General features: G+C 38.7%; 3 protein-coding genes and 1 non-coding gene across 4 annotated transcripts; 2 read left to right on the top strand and 2 right to left on the bottom strand.

The window, feature by feature from the left end:
* The first annotated feature begins 7,972 nt into the window (after positions 1-7,972).
* On the top strand, positions 7,973-8,046 carry trnan-guu (transfer RNA asparagine (anticodon GUU)). Its single transcript has one exon. It is a non-coding gene; the product is annotated as a tRNA-Asn (tRNA).
* Positions 8,047-8,541: 495 nt separating this feature from the next.
* naa38 (N-alpha-acetyltransferase 38, NatC auxiliary subunit) lies at positions 8,542-11,396 on the top strand. The gene is made up of 3 exons (XM_084712397.1): positions 8,542-8,690; positions 9,143-9,317; positions 10,875-11,396. The coding sequence occupies exons 1-3, from the start codon at positions 8,652-8,654 to the stop codon at positions 10,997-10,999; spliced, it is 339 nt and encodes a 112-aa protein (XP_084568523.1). The 5' UTR covers positions 8,542-8,651; the 3' UTR covers positions 11,000-11,396.
* A 2,219-nt stretch (positions 11,397-13,615) lies between these two features.
* dnajc3b (DnaJ (Hsp40) homolog, subfamily C, member 3b) lies at positions 13,616-22,005 on the bottom strand. Its single transcript, XM_084712632.1, has 12 exons — positions 21,531-22,005; positions 19,571-19,681; positions 18,533-18,657; positions 18,317-18,391; positions 17,897-18,040; positions 16,915-17,096; positions 16,652-16,771; positions 16,171-16,276; positions 15,876-15,996; positions 15,388-15,517; positions 15,150-15,298; positions 13,616-14,735 (listed from the first exon to the last, which is right to left on the bottom strand). Exons 1-12 carry the CDS (start codon positions 21,613-21,615, stop codon positions 14,593-14,595), a joined length of 1,491 nt encoding a protein of 496 aa, XP_084568758.1. The 5' UTR covers positions 21,616-22,005; the 3' UTR covers positions 13,616-14,592.
* Positions 22,006-23,347: 1,342 nt separating this feature from the next.
* cldn15a (claudin 15a) lies at positions 23,348-26,187 on the bottom strand. Its single transcript, XM_084712505.1, has 5 exons — positions 25,794-26,187; positions 25,451-25,615; positions 25,077-25,158; positions 24,880-24,987; positions 23,348-24,112 (listed from the first exon to the last, which is right to left on the bottom strand). The coding sequence occupies exons 1-5, from the start codon at positions 26,008-26,010 to the stop codon at positions 24,016-24,018; spliced, it is 669 nt and encodes a 222-aa protein (XP_084568631.1). The 5' UTR covers positions 26,011-26,187; the 3' UTR covers positions 23,348-24,015.
* Positions 26,188-27,277: the final 1,090 nt, after the last annotated feature.

A 27,277-nucleotide genomic window follows, 5' to 3' on the forward strand; every position in this document is an offset into this window, starting at 1 on the left:
CTTCTGATGGACCACCACCCGACCTGAGGCTACAATGCCTGTGTGTCTTTGTACAGAGATGTAGTCAAACAACTACAGTTCTAACTAGTTCTTTCTCTTCACAGCTGATAAAAGGAGCAGGAGTCGCTCATAATACTTCAGGTAAATTAACTCTAAAAGGGACAGAGATGTTCATGCCGGATATTGTATGAGATGAGAGATAGTTTACTGAGCAGTTTCACACAAAACTAAACTACAACAAAGCCACCACAAATTATGACTTTCCTGTCTTGTAAAATTATGTGTGTAATTTGTGGCACAGTTCAGAAAGAATTAAAACATTATTTGTCTCTCATCATAGAATACCAATCTTTTTTTTTCCCTAAGGTCCCATACTGCACACCAAAAGGAGCGTGGCATCGCCTCTCTATCAAGTCTCCAATCATGCTGGTGTGATCAAATCACATCAGTGGTTCAAGACGTTTTTGTTTGATGCTGATAGTCCAACTAAAATAGAGATATGATTATAGAAATTGTTTTGTTTGTTTTTGGGTCCAATATGTTGATTCAGTGGGTAAAAGTAAAACAAAAAATAAAATTGTCAGGTCATATGGGTGACATATACTAAAAAAAAGATACCAAACATTGGTATGGTATGTTGTTTATATAAACAAAATCAAAAGTATTTGAAAGCATGATTATTACTCAGGTGTGCCTTGAACTGTCACAATAAAAGCTCACTTTAAAATGTACTGATTGAAAAAAAAAACATTTAGTCGACACTGAAGTATGACTATTTCACATTGGGCTACGGATACCAAATCTTTTTCTCAGAAGGGCAAAGACATAACCTGCCCTTCTCTGCCTCTGATTGGCTAATACATGTTGTCTTTGTTGGTTGGGTTTAGGCATGAGGAGGCATGATTAGGGCAGGTCATGACTTTGCCCTCCATGGGGAAAAAATTGCCTTGGATTGATCACAATAAAAGGGCACTTAAACATGTGTTGTTTCTGGGGCTATTTCACATCGGGCAACAGATACAATTTTTTTCCCCAGGAGGGCAAAGTCATGACCCGCCCTATGTGAAACAGCCGTAGTTCGGCAATTGAAAATGTCGGAGGAGTTTTGTTGTCAAGGGACATTCAAGATTGTATGTGATCAATGTATTACTTTGATAATATATAAAATTAGTTTTTAAAAAGAAGAAAAAGGCAATGAAGTGTTTCAATAAGCAGCTAGAAGAGGTAACTCAGTATTGTGCAGATCGCTGCCGGGCAACTCAAAAAGAATATTTGGAACCTGTAACTTCTTTGAATTTAACAACATTTTGACTAGCAAATATCATTTAATTGCATATTTTTATTCAGTAACTGTAACAGATTGCTATTATATTTTTTATAACTTAATTTCATGTGACTTTTCATATTAGACATCTGTGTGAAATTTTGTCATAATTAATGTATTAATTCTTGTGTTTTGTGAGGACAGTGATTTTTGACCACCAAAATTAATCAGTTCATTCCAGAGTCCAAGTGAACATTTGTGTCAAGTTTTGAAGAAATTCCTTCAAGGCGTTCTTGAGATATTGTGTTCGATTTTCATCAGTGTGGAGCCATAAAAAAAGGTTTTTCAAACACTGTGAGTCACAGAGGTTCCTCAGGATACAGTCATGAATGTGCACAAAAAACTCTCCTGATGGGTCCAGCAGTATTTGAGATTAGCTCCGGGTTCGCTGGTCATGCCTGCACACGGGCAAGTGATCGCATGATCCCCTCCAGGCTTGTGCCCAACAGTTATATTTCTCACAATGACTGATTATATTTTCTCAATTCATAAAAATTGCATTAATTAGTAGTGAAAGGCCTTAAATGCCACGACTCACATGAATATCTCACAGGCAATAATAAGCTCTTCAGTTCTTTAATATTTCCCTCACTTCAGCTGAAAGTTCAGTCTTTACCTTTTGGAAATATGGTTGAATAAAAAATCCTAACAAAAGGTCCACTTACTCGGTACTTCTGAAGCTTTTTGTTGCACCGAACAGCCTTCAGAGCAAACCACAACACTGAGATGAACCCTCAGCTGAGAGCCAGTAAGTGGACCTTGAGTTAAGATGCTTCCTGTCCAATTCTGTCACCATCAGATGTAGGTCAGCACAAGTTTAATCTTTGTTCCCAAAAGATAACTTGGTGGAAGACAGGTGTTCGCTAAATTTAAATATAGCCACAATGATCAGAAGGCAGATTGTGTGCATTTGGATGCATGCTTTTTATTCATTTGATAAAAGAAACACTTTAAAACATACAACAGGCACAAACGGCAGCAGTATTAGTAAGCAGGACTTGGAGATTCAAACCCTGGACTTTTTTATCCCCAGAGAAGATGACTTACTGACTGTGCCACTGGGGAGACAATGTGTACAACATGCAGAGAAACATGCACTGGAATCAATGTTTCACTGCTTTTGTATTTTTGAGATAAAGACAGAATTGTGCATGAAACCTGAGGCTTTTAGGTTAAAAAAATTAAAAACCAAAATCTGACTATTGGGTGCAATTTCCAACCTATCTGCTGAGATCCAGACAGTTTTAGGGCACAAGAAGAAGAAGAAGAAGAATCTTAATAAATACAAAAGAGTTCAAGCAGATTTGCTATTTCAACCTCTAATTAAGTACGGCTGAATTCCATTTAGCTGCTACGGGTTCAGGGTCCTGGTTTTGTGCATGATGGCTCACTGTCATGATTTACTGGGACACTTGAACATAACAGTGACATCTTTAATGTTATTACTGTATGTCAGCAGTGTTATGATGTCTGTGATCTGGTCTGTGAAAAGTATTCAGTGAGTTGTTGTCATGTTTTGTATGACAATATGCAACATTCATAATGCACAGTGCAAAGCCCCACACACTTCAGTGAAATTTAATATACAATTTTGTTATTGAAGAATGTGACTAACAGCTTCAGATAACTTTTAATATAGGCACTATTTTTGCAGACAATGATTACCTCATTGATTAAGAAACTGTGCTCAATTTAGACTGTTTTATGAGTGTTTTTTTACTTCGAGATCAGATGACTAGTCTAAATTACAATTTCCATTTAATCAACAAAGAAATTAGTCGCCAGGAACATCTCTACTGGGAATGAGACAACAATCAATTTTACAGAATAGCTTCCTCCACTTTTAAGTGAATTACTTTGTGTACAAATTTGTAGTTGTGCAATTTGTGCAAATTTGTAATTATTCTATGAGAGAAACATCACTCTCAGCTTGGATTCAAGTTTCTGTTTCAGGATTGTTAAAGGCTGATGGAAATCCTTGAAATTTTAATGTAGTGTTTTTATGGTTTGAAAAGTGCTCGGATTGTGGATAAACTGCTTGAAATTGCAACTGCATTGCAAGTACTTTCATAATAAATTCCTCTCCGGCTGTATAGTTCACTTTATAGAGAAAGAAATAAAATAAGTTGCCAAACTTTGTCTGCCATGCCACCAACCCCTTTCAGAAGATAAAAAAAAAAGAGTTTGTCTCCTCCCCAGACTTGAGGAAGCTCAGGCAGGCTGCAGGAACACTGCAGCAGTGCAAGACGAGCGTAACACAATAACTTGGTAATAACAAGTAATGATGAGTTGATCAGCTGTTTACATGTGTCAGTCACCTGTCAACGTAAAGCTGAGCCCGTTATCCTGAAAACAAAAACCCACTGCTCTGAAAATACTCACTCTAGAGTTGGAGTTCAGTGACTGTTTGTCTCACTGCCTGCCAAAACTCTGTTAACGTTATAAAAACTTACTCCTTCTAGAATTTTAATAATTTCGTACGACTCATAAATAGACACTTACTTATACGATTCAGCATTAATTTGAACTGCAATTAACAGGAAACGGGTAAACAATAACAGAAGTTATGGCCCGAAATAAAAATTTAAATGGGGGACACTGTAGGTGTTGCCTTGTTGTCAGAGAAGAGAGTATTTAAACTTAACGTTTCAATGCTTTATTACAGTAAATATGTTACAGAATCCTTCTTTAGTGTGAAATAGGGTCTAATCATTTTGAGCATATATATGTGCAAAAATATGTACTGCACCACAGCTGTAAGATGGTGGAAAACCTTGAAAATGCACCAAATGTTTGCCTGGATTGCCCTTAACATCCTGAGCACATGGCCGACGGCCTGGTCTGCCTCACTGCCACAACACTGTGTGAAGCATTGTTGGTTGTTTTATTTACCCTCTCTGCATTCTGTCTGCATATACGTTACTCTGTCAGCTGCAGCGTTTATTCCAGTAACTGGATCTCATGTAAACGAGAATTTAAATTATGCCTCGTCTGCTCTCTGTCTCTCTGCTGCAACAGGTGTCTGAACCGCTCTGGCTCGGCTTCCCCACGCCCACAAATGAGAGGAGAGGAATTTGTTAGTGTCTGATCCAACGACCACATCTGCCAGGAGAGACACGCTGCAATGCAAGACACACACACACACACACACACACAGGGAGAGGAGATGTCTGTGTGTGTGTGTGTGTGTGTGTGTATCTGTGCAGGGAAAGTGACTGGAGCCCCCCCACTAAGCCTCTGGCCACTGAAGTGTCTGCTGTTACCAGATTGGCTGGCTGGCGAGACGGCAGCACAGTGTGTGTGTGTGTTTCTGCACTCTTAGAGATAAAGGTGCTAACTAGAACCATACAGGGTTCTGTGGATTGTCCCCATAGAACCATTTTTGGTTCCTGTTAGAACCTTTTATGATAGTTCCACTTGGAAACCTTTCAGAGTTCTACCTAGAACCCAACATGGATAGCTTTAGCCTTGAATGATCTTGGAAAGATTTCACCCAGAACCCTCTCTGGAGGTTTACTACCCAGAACCTTTTCATATTCTAAGGGTTTTATTTAGAACACACTGAGGGGGTTCTGGGGAGAACCTTTTTATATTCCAAGGCTTTTATCTAGGACACATTCAGAGGGTTATTTTGAGAACCCTTTATGTTCCAAGGGTTTTGTCTAGAACACACTAAAAGGGTTGTATTCCAAGTGTTTTTATCTAGAACATATTCAGGAGGTTCTACTGAGAACCTTTTTCTATTCCAAGGGTTTTATCTAGAACACACTAAAGGGGTTCTACTTAGAACCTTTTTATATTCCAATGATTCTACCTAGTACACACTCAGGTGGTTCTACCGAGAACCTTTTAATAATCCAAGGGTTTTATCTAGAACAGATTCAGGGGGTTCCAAAGAGAACCTTTTATATTCCAAGGGTTTTATCTAGAACACACTAAAATGGTTCTACACACCCAGGGGGTTCTAAAGAGAACCCTTGATGAGTTCTTCAGTGATTTCAATGATTCTTTAAGAAGTCTTTCTTCTAAAAAGGGTTCTTTGGGTGAAAATAGTTCTTAGTCTTACAAAGAACACTTGAAAAACTTTTCCTTTAAAGAAGGGTCCATCAGGAGCAAAGGTTCTGTGTAGAACCCTTTTGGAACCCTTCTTTCTAAGAGTCCCGTGCACTTGTGCGTGTGAGGTATCTGTAGCCATGACTGTGCATGTGTCTCACTATGCGTCTGCAGAAATCGGGGTGAAAGTAGCCAGGGCTCTCTCGTATGCCACAGGCCCTGACACACTGCACTACTGTGCTGTGGGTACACCTCCTCCTCCTCCTCCTCCTCCTCCTCTTCCTCCCCTCTCCTCCAACACCCCCCCGTGTCCGTTTGGCAGGGAGACATGTCGAGGATGAGAGGGAAGAGTGCCTCCCCTGGGTGCTACGCTTTAGCTAACCCAGATTTTATGCAGTGTGACACACAGAGGAAGACACCGGGCTCCTGTGCTCCATTCAGAGCTGAGCCGTGTGAACCAAGGCAACCCAGAGAGCAGATAATGCTTAAATAACAGTCATGCAGTGGGGGGCGTTGGCCCAACAAGATGAAACTATGACACGTTCCCTTTGTGTTTCCTCTTCCATGAGCCTGTTAATAGGCTGAAATTATGGGACTTTTGCCCTTTGAGACTTAAAGCTTCTGAGAAAGTTTTATCGGTATTTAATTTACTTTAGAACTTTTTATTCTGGTTCCAGCAGGTCTCAACCCCCGTCTCTGCAAAAACTAATAACATCCAAGTCTGTTCAAGAATCAAATTATATACAGTGTGTGGTGAAGACTTTAGGGAATTTAATAAAAGGTAGTGAGTGTATTTGTTGGCAGAATGGAAGTTATCATTATATGGTTTGTGATTCTAGTGACTAATTTCCAGTGAGAAACATGCTGTCTGCACTTAGAGACTATTTTTACAGAGGACTCATGGAGAGCTGAACATTATGATGTCACGGTGAAGATGACTTTCTGGATATAAAGTGTCATAACTTCATCATTTTATCCTATTAGATATTTGTGTGAAATTTTGTTGTCATTAGCACATAAATTCTTGAGTCATGGTGCAAAATGCATATTTTGACCACATGACCACTTAAGTCAATTATCTGGTGGTTTTTATGATCATTACTGAGGCGGAAGAACGTAATTTACAACATTTATCAACATTATAATGAATGTAATATAAACTGTGTGCAGCTTGACCTTCGCTGCACACAGAGAAATACCAAGTTCACCCTGTGATCTGTCACTGTCTGACTGAACAACCTTATATTTTACAGTGCTTCATATTTTAAACTAACAAAATTAATTAACAAGTTTTTTGGTGTTTTTAAGTCATGTAATTGTGCTGAAACAGATTCCACATTCTCACGTCCCGAGGCTGCTGCTGCTGAGTGCAGCAGACGTCTCCCATCGTGCGTGCTTCGATGTTCAACATAGTAGCCTTAATAAGCTTAATTTTGTTTGATATTTAAAATGTTGCAGCAAACCCCAGTCCAGTGGGTTTTATCCCTCCAGCACAGCATACAATTAGCTTCTTCATTGTTTAATATTTTGAAGTATTCCCACAGACATCGTGTTGTGTGTCTCATTCAGATGGTAGAGCCACAAGTTACTGTATTAAGTGCATTAATGATCAGAGGTGTTTGAATTCATGGCACTATGTGCTTGTTAACTAATTAATTAAAGCACTTCATGTGCTCAGCCAGTATGGCATAAGAGCAACAAAACACACACCAGCCAGCATGAAAATTATAGCAACATGCTGACTTTATTTTCCTTTCCTGTTAAATGCCAATTAAATTTATGAGTCTAGTTATTTTACAGCTGCATTTTTTCCTGCTTTGCCTCAAGATTGGAGGGGTGACTGCAACCCCAACTTAAATTGGGAGGGGCATAAAACCCAGTGCCCCCCCTGTCGATTGCGCCTATGCATGAAGCACAATTTAAGTATTTGCACTGTAAGAATGGTTATGGTAATTATCTGTATGTTTTGGGGTTTTATTGATAACTTCAGCGAGGTTATCTCAGAGCTCAGTCAACTCATGTCACCTAATCGATTCCCTGTTTCCTCACGTTGTGCAGCAAAATAAGTGCAACAGCGCCGACTAGCGATAATGACTGATACCAGAACATCATTTAAGATGACTGGAAACACGAGGTGTGAACCAGAGATACATTTCTGTAAAGTCTAAATAAACAAGTTAATAGATGGCAATTCAGTTAGAAGACAATAAACCTATTTCTGAACAATTATGATGTTCACATTTTCTCCCTTATAATACCATGTTTCCGAAGAGGGGTTCAGGAATTGAATTTAACGATCTGGCACTAATGAAAACTTTAGCGAGACGACAGATGTAAGAGTCTGAAGCTGCTATTTTGTCAGTGCGCCTGATAACAAGTCAGAGATCCACAGTAGGTAGACAAATGTGTAAATTTTCTGCTTACAAGATTACTGTAGTGTGTGGTTATCGATTTATTCATTGTTTTCAGCACATGAATGGTCAAATTAAAGTGCCACGATTCAGTGTAACTTTTAGAAGTCGAGAGTAAATATGCGTAGGTGGGTCTTGATTGATTGGTTGATTGATAGATTGAGACCACGCCCCCTGAAAAGAAGTCTCTGTGGCGCAATCGGTTAGCGCGTTCGGCTGTTAACCGAAAGGTTGGTGGTTCGAGCCCACCCAGGGACGACTGTTTTCTGTTTACCAGATCAAACGTGTCCCTGAAGGCTTATGACAAAGACACAAAGTAAAGGTATCTGTTATTACGCTTCTAAAATAATCCACCATTAACTTATTTGAGACAGCTTCAACTTCTTTCCAAACATCAGAAAAATAAACTGATAAACTGACAAATTTAACTAAAAGTAACTACGAGATGGAAATTCAGTATAGGAAACATAGAAAAGGTAACACATTTAAGACGAGACAACTATACATAATCCATGTTTACAAAACGGGGTAAAATGCATTTGATCAATTTAAGTATTTATAATAAAATAATATAATATCGATAATACCTAAATGTAATTTTCCACATCGTAAGGATTGTAATTTAGTTGCAATAAATTCCGTTTGACAGTGTTCCTTGCCACTAATTTGTTTCTAGTCTTTCAAATGAAGTATACTACTGATATAATGATTTAACAAATTTTTTTATGCTCACGTTAAACCTGTGAATGTATTGCTGGTGTCGGCCCCTTAAAAAAAGACGAAGAAGAAAAAAAATACTGTTTCCGGTATAGCGGGTCCGTCAGAGAAATTGCTCCGGCATCAGAAAGAGAGAAAGAAGGGTTATGGCAACAATGATTGAGGAAAATGGTCCTTCGACTCATGTATGTATCATTCTTTTTAAGGTTTTAGTACATAACATGATTGTTCAAACCGTTTGACGTGTCATAGCAGAGAGAAACTGTTGTATTAGAATATATTCCATCGTTATCAAGGCTTTAGTTGTACTTTAACATTAGCCGGTGGCTAACGAATTAGCTAGCTAATACAACTGATCTGTCACCTGTTAAATCTGTGTGACGTTAGTCTGTATGTATTTACAAGATAATATTTGGATACACACAGCTTCTTAACATCTGCATATAAGTATCTATTTATTTTAGTCAGCATAGAGTCTCCTGAATGCTAATTATGGATTAAAACGTTCAACTTGACGCTAATTAGAGAGCAAACTGGGGTGTAACTTATTAGGGTTGCGAGAAAAACAATTTTGATTGTTTGATTCAGCATTACATTTAGTTTTAATTTGTTCTGTCGCGTGTCTGTCCTCACCCAGGAGCAGTCTGAAGTGTCCTCATCATCCCAGGCCAGGCAGAAACTGGAGGGGCTCCTGAACAAGAACATGAGGATCCGCATGACAGACGGACGGACACTGGTGGGGCTTTTCCTATGCACAGACCGAGACTGCAACGTCATCCTCGGATCAGCTCAGGAGTTCCTCAAATCGACAGGTAGGTGTATTATAGTAAATGAAGAGTCTTTGGTTTTTGGACTGTTGGTTGGACAAAAGAAGCAATTTGTAGAGGTCATTTTGGGTTCTGTAAAGTTGTGATGAGCATTTTTCACAACGTTTTGATGAAGCAATTTACTCAATAAATAAATCATTTAATAATAGTTAAAATAATTGGCAGACAAATCAACAATAGTTGCAGTCCTAATCCTTTTTATTTGTATAAAGACAACTTCATGATATATTCTTGTGATTGGCTTCTTTACGTTTCTTATTCACTTTCCTCATTTCCTTTCCTTGCTTCCTCTAAGATATTTCATGGTAGGAGACGGGTAGTATTAAGGGTGAAGGGGAAAGAATCATGCAAAACTGGAACGCAGCTTAAGTTTGAAACACAAAAAAAGTTGTATTCAAAATTTATGTCATTACACTTACAAACAGACTAATGGTTTTGTCTGAGGAGCTTTTTTAATTATAGGGCAACACTCTCACATGACTGCCATGTAACCTCAGTGCGTCTCATGTGACATTGTTTGAAATCACCATCAGAGGTTAAATGCACGTCACCTCCTTAACACTCATCTTCTAGCCTTTTATTTTAAATTAACTGGGGTTTGGTTTGGTTTTACCCAGCACTATACAGTAGTATTTAATGAAGTTAAATGGGATTTCTACACACTTTGTCACAGAAACAGTCCGATTTTCTGACAAGATTAATCCCTAAAACATAAATAAATAATTATAGCCTAATCACATAAAAAATAACGAAGAATAAAGTCAGCAGTAAGATCTTAAAATCAACTCTAAAACACACTGGATTTTGGTCATGGAAACATTTGTGTTAAGCTCTTTTAATACATATCTGTAGAGTCTTTCAATAAAAACTCGAACATTTACGTTTAAAGCCACTGAGGGTGGAGACGGAGAACTTGTTCGGACGCGTGTTCTTGGTAACAACAATAAACCAATGTCCAATACGCCGGTCTCTTTGGGTGCGGTGACCCATTTATTTTCACATGTGCTTACCTTCACACAGGTAAACCATTAAATCAATTATTCTTTCTCTAACAGGTTTCCATCACAGGCAAGTATCCATTGAACAGTTTCAGTTCCAATACATTGTCCAACAAAACTTCCATGCTGCCACACACACGGTCAAAAAACTGTTTGCTTGCCCCTGTTCACACACCTGCTGCTCATCAGCTTCACCTTATATTACCTGTGGTTTACCTAGTGCTCCACCCCGTGTTCAAACAACAAAACTGCATTTCTGCATTTTACATATAATTATCTTTACAAGAAAGAAAACAAACAAAAATATTACTGTGGCTCCAACAATATCCTTTCCCACAATCTTGGAAAAAAAAGAAGAAAGACCCGAAAGGGTGAAGATGAATTCATAGCTTTTTATTATTAACTTAATTCATTTTAAAATTCAGTATAAATGCAACTGTTTCTCTGCCTTGTATGACAAAATAAAATTCTGTTTTATCCAGATAATTTAACTTGACAATGTTTGTATGGTTGCCTTTTCTTAAATATTTCTTTTTGCTTTCAGACACATTCTCCCAGGGTGAACCCAGAGTCCTGGGCCTGGCCATGATCCCTGGGCACCACGTGGTGTCCATCGAGGTGGAGGCAGACAGTCTGGAAGATGCACAAGGATTTGGAGCGAACCATTGATGAAGCTTTTGACGACACTCAGCAGCACTCGATGTGACTGTCTCTCAGTGAGCCAGTGAGGCTGTGCGGCCTCGGCTGAGCTCAAAGGAGAGCGGACAGATGTCTTCGATGGAGGATGTTATTGGCCACTTCACCTCGACAGATGCAGATACAGAACTCCTGTGTCAAGATTCTGGATTTAGCCATTCCCTCTATGCTTGAAGATGTGTCCATTTGCAGTGACAGCTGTTCAATACAACATGTGGGCAAACAGCAGCGACCTGGATGTGTGTGGAAATGTTGTTTCAGTTTTGCGTACAGCAGACATCTTTGTTTCATGATATTTTAAGATATATGGCTGTATTTGAGACTTTGTGTTTAATTGTCATTGACAGAAACGGATAGAAAGTTGACTGAACTTGTTGCTTCTGTTTTGGCTCATTTTTGATTGTTGTACAAACCTGATTTCGAAAAAGTTGCGACACTGTGTGAAACATAAAATTGATTTGCAAATCATTTTAGACCTGTTCAGTTGAATACAGTACAAAGAAACTTTGTTTTTTGTAAATACACACTTGTTCTGAATTTGATGCCTGAAACAACTTGCAGAAAAGTTGGGACAGGAGCGTGTTTACCACCATGACATCACCTTTTCTTCAATAAAATACTTTGTACTGTATTCAAATGATTATAGCTTGACCAGTATTTGGAAATTATTTCATTCTGTTTTTATTTGTGTCACACAGCATCCCAACTTTTTTTGGACGAGGTTGTATCAGGTGCTACACATTTATTAAAAGAGGGATGTGGGTAAAATAGCCTTAAACTGTAGGACTCTTTGTTATAGACCCGTGAGGACAAACATTTATCTTCCTGTAGTAACCATTAACAGACTTGTAGCAGCAGGGGGAGCTGTTCTCTAGCTGTGCTTTGCACACCATGGATCAAGAGGACAACATCTGATTGTTTCAATATTTTATTATGCTTGAGCATGTCAGCTGATTCAGTTTGGCAACAGTAAAATCGAAGCCACTAACAGCAGAAAACCCTTAAAAAAAAAGAAAGGAAAACCCGGAAACAAAATTGTTCCTCCCACTCAGTCCATTTAAATACAAAGAGCTTGTCACATTTGGTTCACACAGTCGAGCAGTAAATAGGATTGAAAGCCATTACAATCACTGTATCAATAAGCTATTATTGACAAAATAACTTAATTTTGTGCTCAAAAAGTCAAAAATCTTCAAAAGAACATTGTCTTAATTTATGTTAAAACTGTCGTGTGTCTTTCCTGGCTGCTGAACTGAGGCCTGATTTACAAAGTTACACTTTGTTTCTGCGGCTTAATGGTTTAGTTTTCAAATTGTGCCTCAGTACATCACGTTAAGACAAATATTATCAGTTCAGTTCCACAGACCTGTAACTAACGTACCACACCAGCTCCACTTCTATGTAAACTCTTTTATAAACAAGGCTCTCAGACAGCCATTGAAGACACACTTGGTTTGTAAAGAGTCTTTGAAAGGCTTTTAAAAAAGCCTGCAGTAACATCTCAGGAGTGAAGAACATGTGGAGTGGTTTTTCAAACAAAAAGGGTAAAAGTGCAAGTTTTCAAAGACATGCTTTGAGAGCAGTGAAAAAGCAAAGAGCGAAATAGTACATCTCTTGTCCAGAATATTGTACTTTTTTCATTTGACCATGTTAAAGGGACAGTAGATTTTTTGAAGTGGGGTTGTATGAAGTACTTATCTGTAACTAACCCTATCTAATTCAGATAACAAGACTAATATGAAAAAAAAAAATACTCGATACCATGGCAAAAAGGAAACATGTCCAAGGCACAAAAATGTTTTGTTAAAATTAACAACCTGCACACAGTCCTGGTACAGAAAAGTCAGTGAACGATGTCTGGTTTTGCTGAAAGCCAAATTTCAGGCAGGACAATGAAAACGAAACTGAGGTCTTGAATTAGCACTTAGATCTTTTCTTTTTTATATATGTACTGTAGTCATGTACATGTACTCATAAAAGTACTCCAATATCACCGCACCCAATACCATTTTACAAAAAGTAGCCACTTAAAAACATCTAAAGAACCAACATGACGCAGAGTTTGCTAATGTTAGCAGCTGCAAACAGCAAAAACAATGTGTTACATTGTTACAAACCTGTTTTTTAATGGCATTATCAAGTACTCATATTGGTACTCTGGGTTGGCAAGTACCCCAACCCTAACTTTAGACAGCAAAACATAGCCATCTAAAAGAAGGGCCATAAAAAACTTTTAAGTGTATTCTGTTTTTAAAATATTTTTACCACCGTCCCATCAGACAGCCTTTTCCAACAGGAAACCAGACCCCATTGGTAAAATCAATAACTGTTAGTTTGTTTGTGTTAATGTGTAATTTTAATGAATCCAAACTAACCTTTTAAAAACACCAAAGTCACACAATAACACAAACTAACAGATCAAGGCAGCGGGAGTTAAACAACCCCCATTTTCTGTGAGGTAAAATAATTGATTTTACGGATGGAGTCTGGTTCAGTGTAAGAGAGCATGAGTTTAAATGTATGCTACAATTACAATTAATATTTTTAGTCTGTTTCTGTGTCCCATTGGAAAATGCTGTATTACAGCAGATAGAGCAGTGAAAATATTCTAAATATAGTGTAAATTTAAACTGATACTTCTTTAAAGTGGTTAAAATATGCTTTGCAGCTGTCCACAACAGCACATCTCTTGTCTTCCTTCACCATAACTTGTGACTATGGATAAGTACCTCATACAATCCCACTTCAAATAATCTGAACTATCAAGTGCGAGTGTTAACCAAGTTGTCATAAGTTAATAATGTTTGGAGCTGGATAAATATCCTATTGAAGGTACAACATTTCCACCCAGATACAGAATTAATACATTATTCCAATTAGACAGCGGCAGAAAACAAAAAAACGTAATTTAAAACAAATGATCACAGCGCGGCACTGATTTAAGATCCATAGGATTTTAAAACTTTAACACCCACTAGTTTCCTGTAATAGTGCTGAAGTCTCACCTACTCACCATTTTAATGTCGAAGAAGCTCAACAAAACGCCTCCTGATGTCATTATGTATAAAAAATCTTGGTTCTCTAGTACAGAGAAGGTTTGACATGGTCAAAAATATAGACTGAGATCAGTAAACATGTAGTTCCTTTTTAAAAGAATACTGCGAGCAGAAACCGACACACCAACAGTCCTCCTATGTCGTGTCCAAGCAGGAGCTACTGCATTAAAAAAAAAAAAAAGAATCCCTTGATAAAAAGGTTCAAAGAATGGCACAAAGAAAGAATGAGTAATAAGAGCAGACACCCCCAAAATGTCCCACATCGACTGCTTTCCACCACCACCGTGCTCTTCGTTCCTGAAGGATCTGAAGTATTGACCTAGACTTCATTTTCTCCACCGTTAGGTCCTTTGTTTGTGTGGTAATTTTTCACTGTATTAAAAATCAGTTTCAAGTAACTGTATCCAAGCTGAAGAACGAGTTCTGAGGAAGACTTCTCCAAGAATCCGCTGCTGATCTTCCTCCAATGTCCCCGAAACCTTCCTCGTGTTCATCCAGTCCTCCTCCTCTCTAGTTCTGGTGGAACTTGAAGTGGAAGCTGCCGCCAGACTGGAAGGGGTCGAAGTGGAAAGGCCAGCCGTGTCCTTCACCTCCACCCTGCTGGTTTTCAGGGTCAAGAGGATCCTCGCCTGCGTCAAACTTCTGCCTCATTTCTGGTAAGACAACAGGAAGAATGGAGGGACAGATTTAAGACAGTGAAATCTAAATACTGATGCATATTTTGGATTCTGTCAAACACAGATCAGACAGCAGTTTGCTAGTATGACACATCAATTTTGTTACAATTAAACTGCTTCGCTAAACATACATTACTCCATATGTGAGTTTTCTAATTGTTCTAACATTTTCTGTCCTCTCTCATCTAAATAATTTTTACACTTTCATCAAAAAGAGTCCACCAAAGCCATAGGTTTAATTCTAGCACTTGCAGCAGTATCCTTTTAATATCCAGTATTTGGCCCTTGAGTGCTGGAATTATGGCTTGTAGCTAAAAAGATCCACTGATCCGTTTTTCTTTTTCTGGTGAGGCAGCAACACACTGCCATATAGTGATCTCAGCTCCTGACCTGGGTCGGTGAGGACCTCTTTAGCCGACGCAATGTCGATAAACTTCTTTTCTGCTTCCTTCTTCTCAGTCTCCGACTGGAAGTTGTCGGGGTGCCACTGCTGTGCCAGCTTCCTGTACGCCTTGATGATCTCCTGCTTATTGGCACTCCTGCAGAGAGGAATAGTTCATCAGAGTTATTTGTTGTCACTCCAGAGAAAGTAAACACCGTCTGTGACATGACTGGTTGGACTGGTTACCTGCTGACACCGAGGATCTTGTAGTAATCCCTCTTACGAGAGATTTTGAGCAGTTTCTGTGCTCGTTCAAGGCCTTCTCTGATTTCGTGGGTGTCGTCAAACTCTCTTGCCTCTTGGTAGTCCTCCACAGCTGGACCAAAACACATTACAATATAAATGTTTGTTTAAATTCTGTTTTAAAATAACTTTTTTCTTTCAGTTCAGATTTTTTTTCACAATAAAATACACAATTTAAACAAATCCTACTTGTAAAAAACATCTATTTGGGATGAAAAAATCTACTTAATTTTATTTTGAAGGGTCAATAACCATACAAAACTATAATTAATTAATCCTCTGAATTGCCTTTTCAGTACTTTTGATATCTTACACCATGGAAAACCTGCAAGATCTTTGTGTGTATAATTCTAAAATAAAATGCGCACATCAGGACTACTTCCTCTTATACCAATTTTAGACCAGTTTACTGCAGTTATGGGTCTTCTTACCTTTCTCATAGTCCTGGTTCAGGATGTAGGCCTCAGCTCGGTCTCGGAGGACGTTGGCGTTTCGGGGGTCTCTCTGGTGAGCCTCTGAACACACGTCTATCGCCTCATGAGCGAATCTTAGCTAGAAGTGGCCAGACAGAGGGATAATGTGTTGAAAGAGCGCTGGGACCAGCAGGTTTGATGCCAGCTGAACCTTTAACTAACTAAACATCACGTCCTCTGTGCCATCGACTACAGTCGAGTTGTTGCACGCAGGCAATAATTTACAGACAGAGGCTCTAATTCTCTCTCTCACCTTGACTAAGCAGTAGCAGATCCTCTCTTTGGCCAGGTTTGTGTAGTACATGACATTCGGCTCCGTCTTTATCACTGATTCATACTTATCAATGGCTTCCTCATACCTAATTGTGGGTAAAGAGAAAATTCACTCATCAGTTTAACTTTAAATTATGTTGCACCAAACATTTAAACCAGCTTAAAGATTAAATTTAAACATCTATTAAAGCAAGATTAAATTGAATTCTTTTGCACAAAAACGTAAAATGCAGATTTGTCCAGTATTCATTTTAAACTGTCTGCTTTTTTGAGATGGATTGAGCAAAATAATCAAATAGTCAAGAACAAAGTTAAGGGACAGACTCAACCCAATTGAGTTTTATGATGGATCTCAGAAAGACACATTATTCAAAGCATGCATCTTGTAAATACATGCTAGATGTCCTCCGATGATCATGATTCAGGTGTGAAAAGTGCACCAGTCCCACAGAAGTACCGACCTCTCCATCTGAATGAGCTCTTCTGCTGAGTCTAGCAGCTTGCTGAGCTTCTTCACCTGCTTGTAGTGGCTGAAACACTCTTTGTCGTCCTGGTCGAGCTTCAGACACTCTCGGATGTGACTGCACAGAAACAGAAACAGAGGAGCGAGAAGCACAAAAACAACAGGGTGAAACAGATGCTCTCGATATGAAAATAAGCTTCTTTTGCATGACCCTGCTGACTCAATAAACATGGTTTGTGTATTCCGGCAAACAAAGCTTACTTGAGTGACTCGTGGTGTTCTCCGAGGCTGTAGTGCAGCAAGCTGAGCTTCAGAAAGGCAGCGCGGTTGTCGTTGCGGAGCCTCGTGGTCGGTGTCAGGTCCTGGATGGCTTTCTGTGGATCTCCCATTCGGATGTAACATTCTGCACGAAGCTCCCGTGACTCCGGATCCCAGGGAGAGATCTGAGGACAGACGGCAACTTTTTAGAAAGAGCGAACAGACACGTTGTAAACCGATTCAGCTCAGGTCCTTTTACATGGAGTGAGATCTACATTTTCCTGTGGTTTGACACTTCTTTCTACATCTCTTTATTTATTTATCTATTTCTATATTTGTTCATTAATATATTTATTAATTTCTGTGTTTCTGCATTTATTTCTAAGTCAAAAAATGACATCAGAATAAATAAATACATGAATGAATAAATATTTAAATACATAAATATATGTAAAATAAATACATCTTGGTAATGAAAAGGGTTACTTCTGTATTTTTACAATTGTTTATTTATGCATTTCTACATTTATTTATCTCTGTATTTCTACATTTATTCATTCATATACTTCTACATTTTATTTATTTATTTCTGTATTTATGCATTAATCAATTTAATTTTATTTATGTCTGAAATGTAGAGATATATGAATAAATACATGTAAAAAAACAGAAATGACCTTTTCATTATCAAAATGTATTTAGAATTTATTTGTCTTTAACTATCTATTTCTGCATTTATTTGTGTAATTATTTATTTGTGCATATGTCATTTTTTTTATACTTAACAGGAAACAGGTGAGATTCTGATCAAATGTACATTAAAATACATTTTTTAAACAGATTTTTTTTAATGGATGAAACTGTAAATAATCCAACACTATGGCCAGGAACATACGATAACAGCATGCACTGAAAAATGCATGGAAAAGACTTTAAATCCATGATGCCAAAACTACACTCTACTCCATCCCAGAGCTGAACACACCTCAATGACTCTCTCCAGCACGCTGATGGTCGCGCTGTAGTCTCCTTGGTGGTACGCAGCGTGGGCGTCCTCCTGCAGCTCCTCCAGCTCATTCGCTCTCATCAGCTGGTCTTGAGCTTCTTCGTGGTCTGGGGAGCGCTCCAACTAATAAAATAGGCAGATTCTTCCTTTAACCACATGCATTAATAACATTATAATAAACTTACAGCTTTATCATACAAACACAGTCACAAAGTGTTTCACAAAGAGACTATCTGACTGAAAGGACTGTATAAGACAAAAAAGATAATTTCCGTTTTGTCATTGCTAAGTTTGAAGTTTTGCAAAGTCCAGCAATTGATATCATGATGAGACACCACAAATAAAATGTTACTTTGGCTGTTTCAGGCAAAACATCAGTGATTTAGGACTTGAACTTACCACTGCTTCAAAGTCCTCCCTGGCCTCCTCTGTGTTGCCCTGCTTTAACAGGATATTCCCTCTCTGCAACCTGGCCTGAAAGTGCAGGAACGGAAAGAGACAGGATGACATGAGGAGGACACACAGGAAAAAGAGAGATAAAGAAATATGATGAGCACAGATTTTTTTTCTTAAGACTGCTATGTTTTTTTTCTGGTTGTGATCAGATGAACTTACAGCCAGGAAGTCAGGTTTGAGCTGGATGGCTCTGGTCAAGTCTGGCAGGGCCGATTTGGATTTTCCCATCGCCAGGAACACTGCAGCACGCTTGTAGTAGGTCAGGTAATTCTTAGAGTCTCCCTCTGTAAAAAGTCAACAACGCTCAGTTACTCGTCTGTGCTGAAAGAGGTGATTTTACGGCAAGTAAGTATACTTGAAGAGACGATTCAGATTATTTGATGTAAGCTCAAGATAGTCAGTGAATTAGCTACAGTATACAGCGGTTGACACAACTAAAAAAAACAAAACAAAATCAGTCTAAGTGTACACTATATTTATAATAATGTCATTGCTTTAATCATGGGGAAACTGCAGTTATATAAACTTAATATTGCTCTGTCCAAACCAACCAAACTGCAAGCAGAATCATTAATTTTACCTCACAGAACACAGAAGTTGCTGGTCTGCTGCTGCCTCGATCTGTTCATTTTTTTTTTTATGTTACTGTGTGTTACAAGTATAGCTTCTGATTCACCAAAGTCAGACAACAACACAAACACACTAACAAGGCAGCGGTAGACCAGCAACTCCTGTTTTCAGTCTGGCAAAATGACTGATTTTTCTTCTAGAGTTTGGTCGGTATCAGGAGAGCAATATTTAGCTTGTATAACAGTGGTTTCCTATCAGAAAATACTGTCTGACAGCAAAGCAACACAACAAATATATTCTAAATATAGCATACACTTAAACTAATGTTAATTGTTTTAAGTGGACCTTTTTTTAAAGTGGCTAAAATACCTTTTGCTGCTGGCCCTGTTCACAGCAGTTCTTTGCTAAACTTCCATGCTGATGCCCCTCTTTGCCTTCTTCAAACTACGGGGGTGCTGACCACCTACTCTAGATAATACACTAACTATCGGTAAGTGCCTCATACAAGCCCACTTCAACTAATCCGAAGTATCCCTTTAAGTCTAAGTACGCAACAGGAGCAGACACAGGCTGAAAATGTCAGCCAGCGGTGAGAGTATAAATGTGTGTCAGTGTGTGTAACCTTACCCACAGCAGAGTGGTAGTGGGACAAGGCCTCAGCCAGCTGACCAGCAGCCAAAAGTTTGCGCCCCATCTCCAAGTGGTGCTCGATCTCCACATGAGTTGCCCCCAAGACCCCTGTAACATAAAACGGTGCCTGAGCCTCGCTAGAAATATATCACTGACAGAGAGAAGGCGGCTAAATTATAACAACAGACCATGCTGTATCCTAATTTTGTCTTTCTGTCAGGGGCTTTAAAGACTCCTGCTAGTTTCCTTGTGTTAAAACACACAAAAGATCTTTAAATATGTGAGTGACTTCCTATAGTCTTAAATCTATCAAAGTATTAGTACATCAAAGTATATAAGCAGCGTAAATACAACCAAATCATATGTGTGAAACTTTAGATTTCAGATAAGCTAGACAGGCATTCAAGGCCAAGTCTATTTTGATTCAGGTATCTAACTTGCCACAACACAATCATCATACTAATCTGTGAGGTAATGACAACACCTCAAACTGACTCCTAACATTAGAAAGACGCATTTTGTGTTGAATGTTAAGTGTATGTTAATAAATGTATTATTACATTATTGGTTTCAACGACAAGATGTTCTATACTATGACATGATTTAACATGTTAAACAAAGCCATTTTTTAAAGAAGTAAATTAAGCCACTGTAGCCAGTGTTGTGAATCAATGAGAAGGACAACTTGGTTGGTTGATATTAAATTTGGATTCTGGGAAAAGATGGCTGATTACTGAGTCATCATGAAACATTTATGTTTTGGGAATGAGACTCAACAATCAACTATCTTACCAACTTGTGATTGGCCAAAGTCTCCCATCATCATGGGCTAGATTTTCTAAAGCCTGAAAACAGAAGAGGAACAGAAGTCTAGTTCTCTGTCAGACCACTTAAATCACAGTATGCTTAAAAGTTATAATGGTACAAAATAAACTGCCTACCACTTTACTTGTTTCAGTCATTTAACAAGAAACATACCAAACCGTTTCCTGCCTTTTTCTTGGGGTTTTATGTTATTGTCATTTCAAAATCTTTGGGTTTGGGACTAGAGCTGCAATTATTAGACTCTGGGAAACACTGATCAACATTTTTCACAGTTTTCTAACATTTTATAGGTGAAGACCTATTAATACATGAATTGAGAAAATAATAAGCTAATCAATCAACCGTGACAATAATTGTTAGTTGTAGCCATATTTGAGACCGCAGCTGAAAGAGGTAGTTTGAAGGTGTCATCATAGACATAAAGAAATATGTGATGAGTGTTTCTTTATTTTCTGCTTCTTTTTTTTTTTTTTAAAGAAAATTAATATATGGATCCATCACTTAAAAAACATCAATCAGTCCTAATAGTTCATATTTAGTGTGATAAAGACACAACATTTTTGTTCACACATTTATTTAAACTTAAAGTGCTTCTGCCTTCCTTCTTTAATTAAAGAAAATTAAAGTACCTAGACAGAAACAAAACAAAAACAATGCAGCAGTCAGCAGCCGTCCTTTCACAAAATCAAAATAATAAAATAATATTATTAATCATGCAATATTATGGTAAACATCACTGCAATCCAGAAAGGTATCGAGGCATTTTTATATGACGATACTCGATATATTATTAGCTACATCCCATGAGGTAATACTGGAAGTGTCTGCTGACAGTACAGGGGGTCCCAGGCATGATTAACTCTTAAACACCTTATTCACCTATTGCATTCAGCTTTTACAGCCAAGACAGTTTCCATATTAGATTATGAATGTGTCACTGACTTTCCTCCAGAGCAGGTCTTTTAGGGGTGGGTACAGTGAAACCTAACCCAGGTGAGATTACAGTCCAGGGCTGTTTGGGAAACTTTAAACGGCTGGAAACAATAAACAAGCGATGAACGACTACACACGTGTATACTTGTGTTTGATAAGGGTTTTAAGAACTTATTTTTGTGTGTAAAGGCAGTCTTACCGTCCAGCTGTATGTCCAGGAGGACACAGAGCAGAGACATGGAGCACAGCAGCCCGCTGAGTCCAGTCCGCCGACATGAATCCATCACCGGGACTGTTCACGCTGTGACACCGGCACCAGCTAACTTGACGGCTCTGCTTTCACTTCGACTGAAAATGCAGATTTGTTTCATTGAAACGGCGATATCCGATATTAAATCATCGTTTCCCTCCGCCCGGACCGCAGGGACACAGCTACGACGGTGTATTTACGGTCCCGGTCTGACAGTACTCCGTGTGGAAATGAGACACGCAGCGCAAAGGTTCCACATGAAATTCTTAACGATTTAACAACACTTTCCCCACCTCGACGAACACTCAGAGGGCTTCGCTTGAACTTAAAACACCTCCACGTAACATGATGATGGAGAGGTTGAACAGCTGACGGTCTGTAGGCTTGATAAACGAAACCTTTCTGTCGCTGGTATCGTCGTCCCCTCCCTTTCTGTCCTACATTTCCCTGATTGGTCCACATACAGCACATCCGCGTTCGTCTAGAAACGTGGGCTGCTCTCATTGGAGGGATTATTTTAACACTGAGCCCGTATCCCTGCACGGGTCAAGGAAGCACAGCCATAGTGCATGAAATTACTCATTATGATTTATAGTGGTGTGTTTAATGTAAATAACTCTAGATCAAGTAGAACAGGTCGCACCTTTTTCCAGGGGCCGCATTGCTGAAACTAAATCTTAAACTGGCATAATAATCTTCAAATATTCAATCCAACATCACTTATCAATTTTATGTCTGGTGCCTAGCAAACAACACTGCCCTAAACAATCAAACTGAGCTAAACAACTCTGTAGCTTTTGTAGTTTTAAATTTTTAATCATTGAAACATGTAACAACAATTAACCTAGCAACAATTATGGGCACTTAACCTAACAAGATGGACAAGCTAGAGGTTTTGGTAACACCTGTATCCAAAAATGTTCTTTTTGGGAAATTTACAGTAATGCTAAGTCCAATGAAAAAAGAAAGAGAGTGAGCTAAGAGAGCAGACACAATTTCTGCTGTCCAACATCTGTTGTGTAAAGAGCAGGCACACAGATTAAACAAGTTTGCTATCAGTAGGCTATCGTTAGCTACTGTAGCAGTTTCCCACAAAACTGAACTAAACTATGATGAGCCTACCATGAATTGCAATTTTCTTCACTTGTAAAATTGTATTTTAAATTGACAAACATAGTATGCGTAATTCATGGCACAGTTCAAATTGGATCAAAAAATATTTGTTTTTTTGCCATAAACCACCATGAATTTTTTTTATCCAAAGTTTTATCCATCCATTGACTTCGGCTTATTTCTGCCAAATAGAAACTCAATTTTGAGATTACAGTCAGGTGATTGTAAATGTTTTTTCTACAATTCTGAAAAGGATTGCTAAAATCCTTTTAAGGGTGCTGTATGTAAGACTTTTAGTTGAAAACATTCAAAATTAAATAAGAAAACTGCAGAAAATTTAAATAACAGTTTTGACATTGTCAAAGTGGCCCCCGGGCAAAGACATCTATATATTGTGTTGCAAATGTATCAGTTTAAGTAATATGCAAACCAGCTTGCAGTGGGCTATCCTGTCTCATAATATCACTTTGTGGTATTATGAGACAGTGAGTCACTGTAGCATCCAGTCTGCCCTCAGGCCAACAACACTAAGGTGGTTCACTTGCTGGATAACCTCAGCTCACATTTAAATTGTAATAATTACCAGTTTGATGGAAATGTAACACTGGGGACAGAAAATGAGCTCTGAATAGTATCAACTGGTAGCAACATAATTTGTTAACAGCAGTATCACAACTTTATTGACTACAGAAATACAAAATAAAACAAAACTGTTCAGCATAACACATTTTATTGTGTGCGATCGTAAAAAAAAAACAAACAGAGAAAAACATCCAAATGAAGATAACTTGTCCTCCACCCTTTTTCTCAGGTACTATCTATAAAACTGTACAACACAACACACACAAACTCTGGATTACCACCGTTTTGACCTTCTCCACACACATATCTAGAAATGTGTATGCAGATCATCAAATGATTGGATTCCTTTGGAAATAAAAAAAGACTGCATGTAAATGTATTTGTGCTAACATCATCAAGGAAACATAAACATAAACATAAATAGAATCATTGCAATCATGCAGTGTGTTTGCGTGGTGTGACAAGTAGCTTAGCTTTTTACAACTTGTACAGACTTCAATGCCATAATTTCAATGCTATCATTTTTACAGAATACACACTTGATATTATGATTTTATATACAGTACTTCCATCAGTGGACATGTGGCGGACCTTTAGCTTGTCTACGTAGTCATGACAAAAAGGTCCAACTTCAGTGTAAAAACTGAACCCTAGGACATGTTAGACGTGTCAATGGAAACTGACGTGATGAAAGAGTTCATTCCAGGCATGTGTCAGCGATTTTTCTTTCATATCCTGCTCAAACGTAAGCATTTCGTCCGTAAGTACTAGCAGCCACGCTTCTGGTCGGTGCAGCTCCTGAGTATACAGTTCCCCTGGTTTGATAAGGTAAGGGGCTGCAAAACAAGATGGTTTAACAAAAATGTCAAATGCCTGAATCAGTTTATGCATTAAAATCACCCATCTTAAAAGTCAGTTATTAGAAAGGACATTCTGACTTGTCATGATGGAAAAGCTCAGGTGTTACTAATGACATTAACAACAGTAGAGAACGATAGTAGAATACACATAGGTGTTAGTAAGTGTACTAATTAAGGTCCCATTCCATTTAGTGTAGCCTCTCCAGAGAGTCAACATGCACAGTAGCAGCACCCTGACTTTGTTTGACCTGAATGGAACAGAACCTTAATTACAAGGTACAAGGTTTATTTATTTAGCATTATAGACCCTTTTCTTTTCACAAACATTATTTGTGGGTGGCGCTTAGGTGGAGACAAAACAGTTTTCTAAACACAGTAGTTAACACTAGCTAGCATGTTTTGTTAGCTTGTTAGTTAACAATGGCTAAAGAAAATACAAGCTCCTCTGATTAATACTACCCAATGGGATCAGACTGTCCAACCTGTGGATGGACCATCTTTCTAGGATTTTTTTCAAGGAGGTTCATTTGTTGTTTGTCATAGTGTGTGTGTATGCAGGAGTGTCTTCTTTTGTCCTACCACTAGATGGCACCAAACAAAATTTTTCAAATCTGACACATAGTGGCTTTAAATGCTTAGGCAGGCTTATCTAACTCCAAACACACCCGCCACCAGCACCACCCACAACCGATCAACGATTCACCAGTAAACAAATGCTTATTATCTTATTATACTGAACTCACAATTTTTCCTCACTGGCCATCTTGCAGGAGCAGGTGAGACAGGCTCCTCCGGCGATGGCGAGCACAGCCGAGCACCAGCCAATGTAAAGCCCTTCTCCTATTTCATACCTGTGACACACAGTACAGTTTCAGTCAGCCAACACTCATGTTAAACCCTTCAGTCGTCCCTCTCCACCCCACAACCAGCACTATCTTACCTGATCCCGGGATAGAAAGGGTCAAAGAATTCCTGAGTGATGTTGAAGGCGTACCAGGACACTGAGATCATTGTGCACACACCTTTTGATAGAAAAAGAACAAATAAAATATTCTTTAATGATTGATAAAGCAGTGGAGGAGCTGTCAGATAGTTACAGTCCAAAGTCTTGCAGGAAACCAGGAGGAAATTTATTGCTGATTGATTTGAATGTGCAATAAAACTTGATTATAATTTATTAGCATTTTGGTCAACTGCCTTTATCACTGTCCAGACTGGTCAAAAAGAACACAACTTTTCTTAACTTTGGACTCAACCTCACTGGTTTAATCTCTCCTAAAATTCCTTATTATGCATTCTTCTCATCTTTGTTACCTTGAAGTATGAAAAGAACCCCAGCGGTGCCAGCGATCCTCCCTTTGAGAACATAGTTTTCCCCTCCAGCCTTGGAACACTGTACTCCTATCAGGGCCGCTATCAGTCCAAAGGTGCCCAACACTATCGATGTGATCATCAAGGCGCGAGACGCTTGGATGTAACCTGAACACAACAATGAAATAAACAAAAGCAGCCTCTGAATTCACCATCTTTTTTCACTTTTTATGGCATCTTTTTCCTGGCAAAGCAAAAGTAATATAACTACTTTTTTTAAGTTAAAATGATCTATGATTGGAAAGCCTTCAACTTATCACAGTTGAATGATTTTTCTTCAACATACCACTCAAAGCGAGCAGCGATGGGAACTCCCTGCAGTTATGAACCCCGGTTGAATCCGTCGCACATGACATCCACAGGTTTTCGTAGATGGTGGAGGTGGTGATGACGTTCCCGTCGACGGTGGACGTCCTCCAGTAACGGTTCGGCAGGGCGACCCCAGCCATCACCCACCCGATGAACCCCAGCACCAAAGCCACTACTTCCACAATCGGATCCATGATGCCTCCTCGGCCCAGCAGCAGTCAACCAAAAGTAAATCCAGATCTCAGATTCTCTTCAATAAAACTTTTCAAAAAATAATAAAAATCAGAACACCTGATTTGGGTGTGGTAGAAGAGTGCCGTGGTGTGTCTGGTCTGCCTCTGTGAGATGTGTCCTGCTCAGCAGATATGTATAATGATTTATATGACTTGCTTTCTCTCCTCCCCCCTCCCCTCACACACACTATCTTCTTTTTTTTTTTTGCATTTTACACCCCTGAAACTGAACAGGTGTTTATCGGCTCACTCTCAGGGTCCAATGGTCATCTGTCTCTCTTAATGACGCTGCACTGTGTGTTTATTAGATCCAACCAGGTTTTTTTTCCTTGCAAATGCTCAATCTGGTTACAAAGAATTAATCACATTTAATTCTATTTATGAGCAGAGTTTAACAAATATTACAGTACTCAGGCTCTATGCATAAAAATTTAGCTAACTTGCTAGCTAACCCACATTAATCTGGCAGGTTACATCTATAAAGGGTCTAATTGCGTCCTCATAGCTAACACAGCGTCCACTTCACTGCACAATTCATCCCCGTGAACTAACTTCCTGGATTAATGGATTTACTGGAACCCAAACTATCTTCTGCTAAAACTGCCCAAGTATTTTTTTTATTTCCCAAACTACCCTAATTGTTTTTGTGCCTACACCAACCCATGTAGTTTGGTTTTCTTTTGAACATAGATGAACCTAACATATACCCAATTAAAGGAAAGAGGAAACGAAAAAGCTGACAGTATCAAGCTTGCTCAACTGTTGTTAGTTTTATTGTTTGGGTTTGAAAATCTCAAGGCCGTCATATGCAAGGTCACAATCACTGAGCGTCACACCCAACATTTTGGAAAAGCACCAACATATCATTTGTCTACCGTTAAGGCCAAAAGCCACTGCTAAGAGCAAACGACAAAGGTCCAAAGTTAATCAGTTCATCCTAGTTTCTGTGTTTGTGTGACTTCATTAATAATCCTCCTGATAGCTGCTGGGTCAGCGTTGCCACACACAGGGCACACAGTTCACACACCGATAATATTAAGATAAATGTTAACCTGCATCTCAGACAAAGCCCCCGACAGAGCCACGGAGATTTGTAAACCGCATTTGAACCCATTTACATAAAATCAAGAATGAGGTTCACAAAACAGACACACAGTTCGTTCACCATCAATAAACCTGATCCCAGCTGTTCATCGGTTTTCTGGAACAATGTGAGAGGTTTGCAAAG

Source organism: Lutjanus erythropterus, chromosome 23 (genome assembly GCF_056507025.1).
Source record: "Lutjanus erythropterus isolate fLutEry1 chromosome 23, fLutEry1.hap2, whole genome shotgun sequence".
Lineage (NCBI taxonomy): Eukaryota > Metazoa > Chordata > Actinopteri > Lutjaniformes > Lutjanidae > Lutjanus > Lutjanus erythropterus.

Excerpts from the sequence above, each read along its gene's own strand:
- naa38 (XM_084712397.1), top strand. The coding sequence starts at position 8,652 with ATGGCAACAATGATTGAGGAAAATGGTCCTTCGACTCAT. Across the intron at positions 8,691-9,142 it reads AAAATGGTCCTTCGACTCAT|GAGCAGTCTGAAGTGTCCTC; the intron begins GTATGTATCATT and ends GTCCTCACCCAG. Across the intron at positions 9,318-10,874 it reads GGAGTTCCTCAAATCGACAG|ACACATTCTCCCAGGGTGAA; the intron begins GTAGGTGTATTA and ends TTTTGCTTTCAG.
- cldn15a (XM_084712505.1), bottom strand. The coding sequence starts at position 26,010 with ATGGATCCGATTGTGGAAGTAGTGGCTTTGGTGCTGGGGTTCATCGGG. Across the intron at positions 24,988-25,076 it reads CCTTTCTATCCCGGGATCAG|GTATGAAATAGGAGAAGGGC; the intron begins GTAAGATAGTGC and ends TGTGTGTCACAG. Across the intron at positions 24,113-24,879 it reads ATGGCCAGTGAGGAAAAATT|CCCCTTACCTTATCAAACCA; the intron begins GTGAGTTCAGTA and ends CTTGTTTTGCAG.
- dnajc3b (XM_084712632.1), bottom strand. The coding sequence starts at position 21,615 with ATGGATTCATGTCGGCGGACTGGACTCAGCGGGCTGCTGTGCTCCATG. Across the intron at positions 16,277-16,651 it reads GAGCTCATTCAGATGGAGAG|GTATGAGGAAGCCATTGATA; the intron begins GTCGGTACTTCT and ends ACCCACAATTAG. Across the intron at positions 15,299-15,387 it reads AAGATCCTCGGTGTCAGCAG|GAGTGCCAATAAGCAGGAGA; the intron begins GTAACCAGTCCA and ends TCCTCTCTGCAG.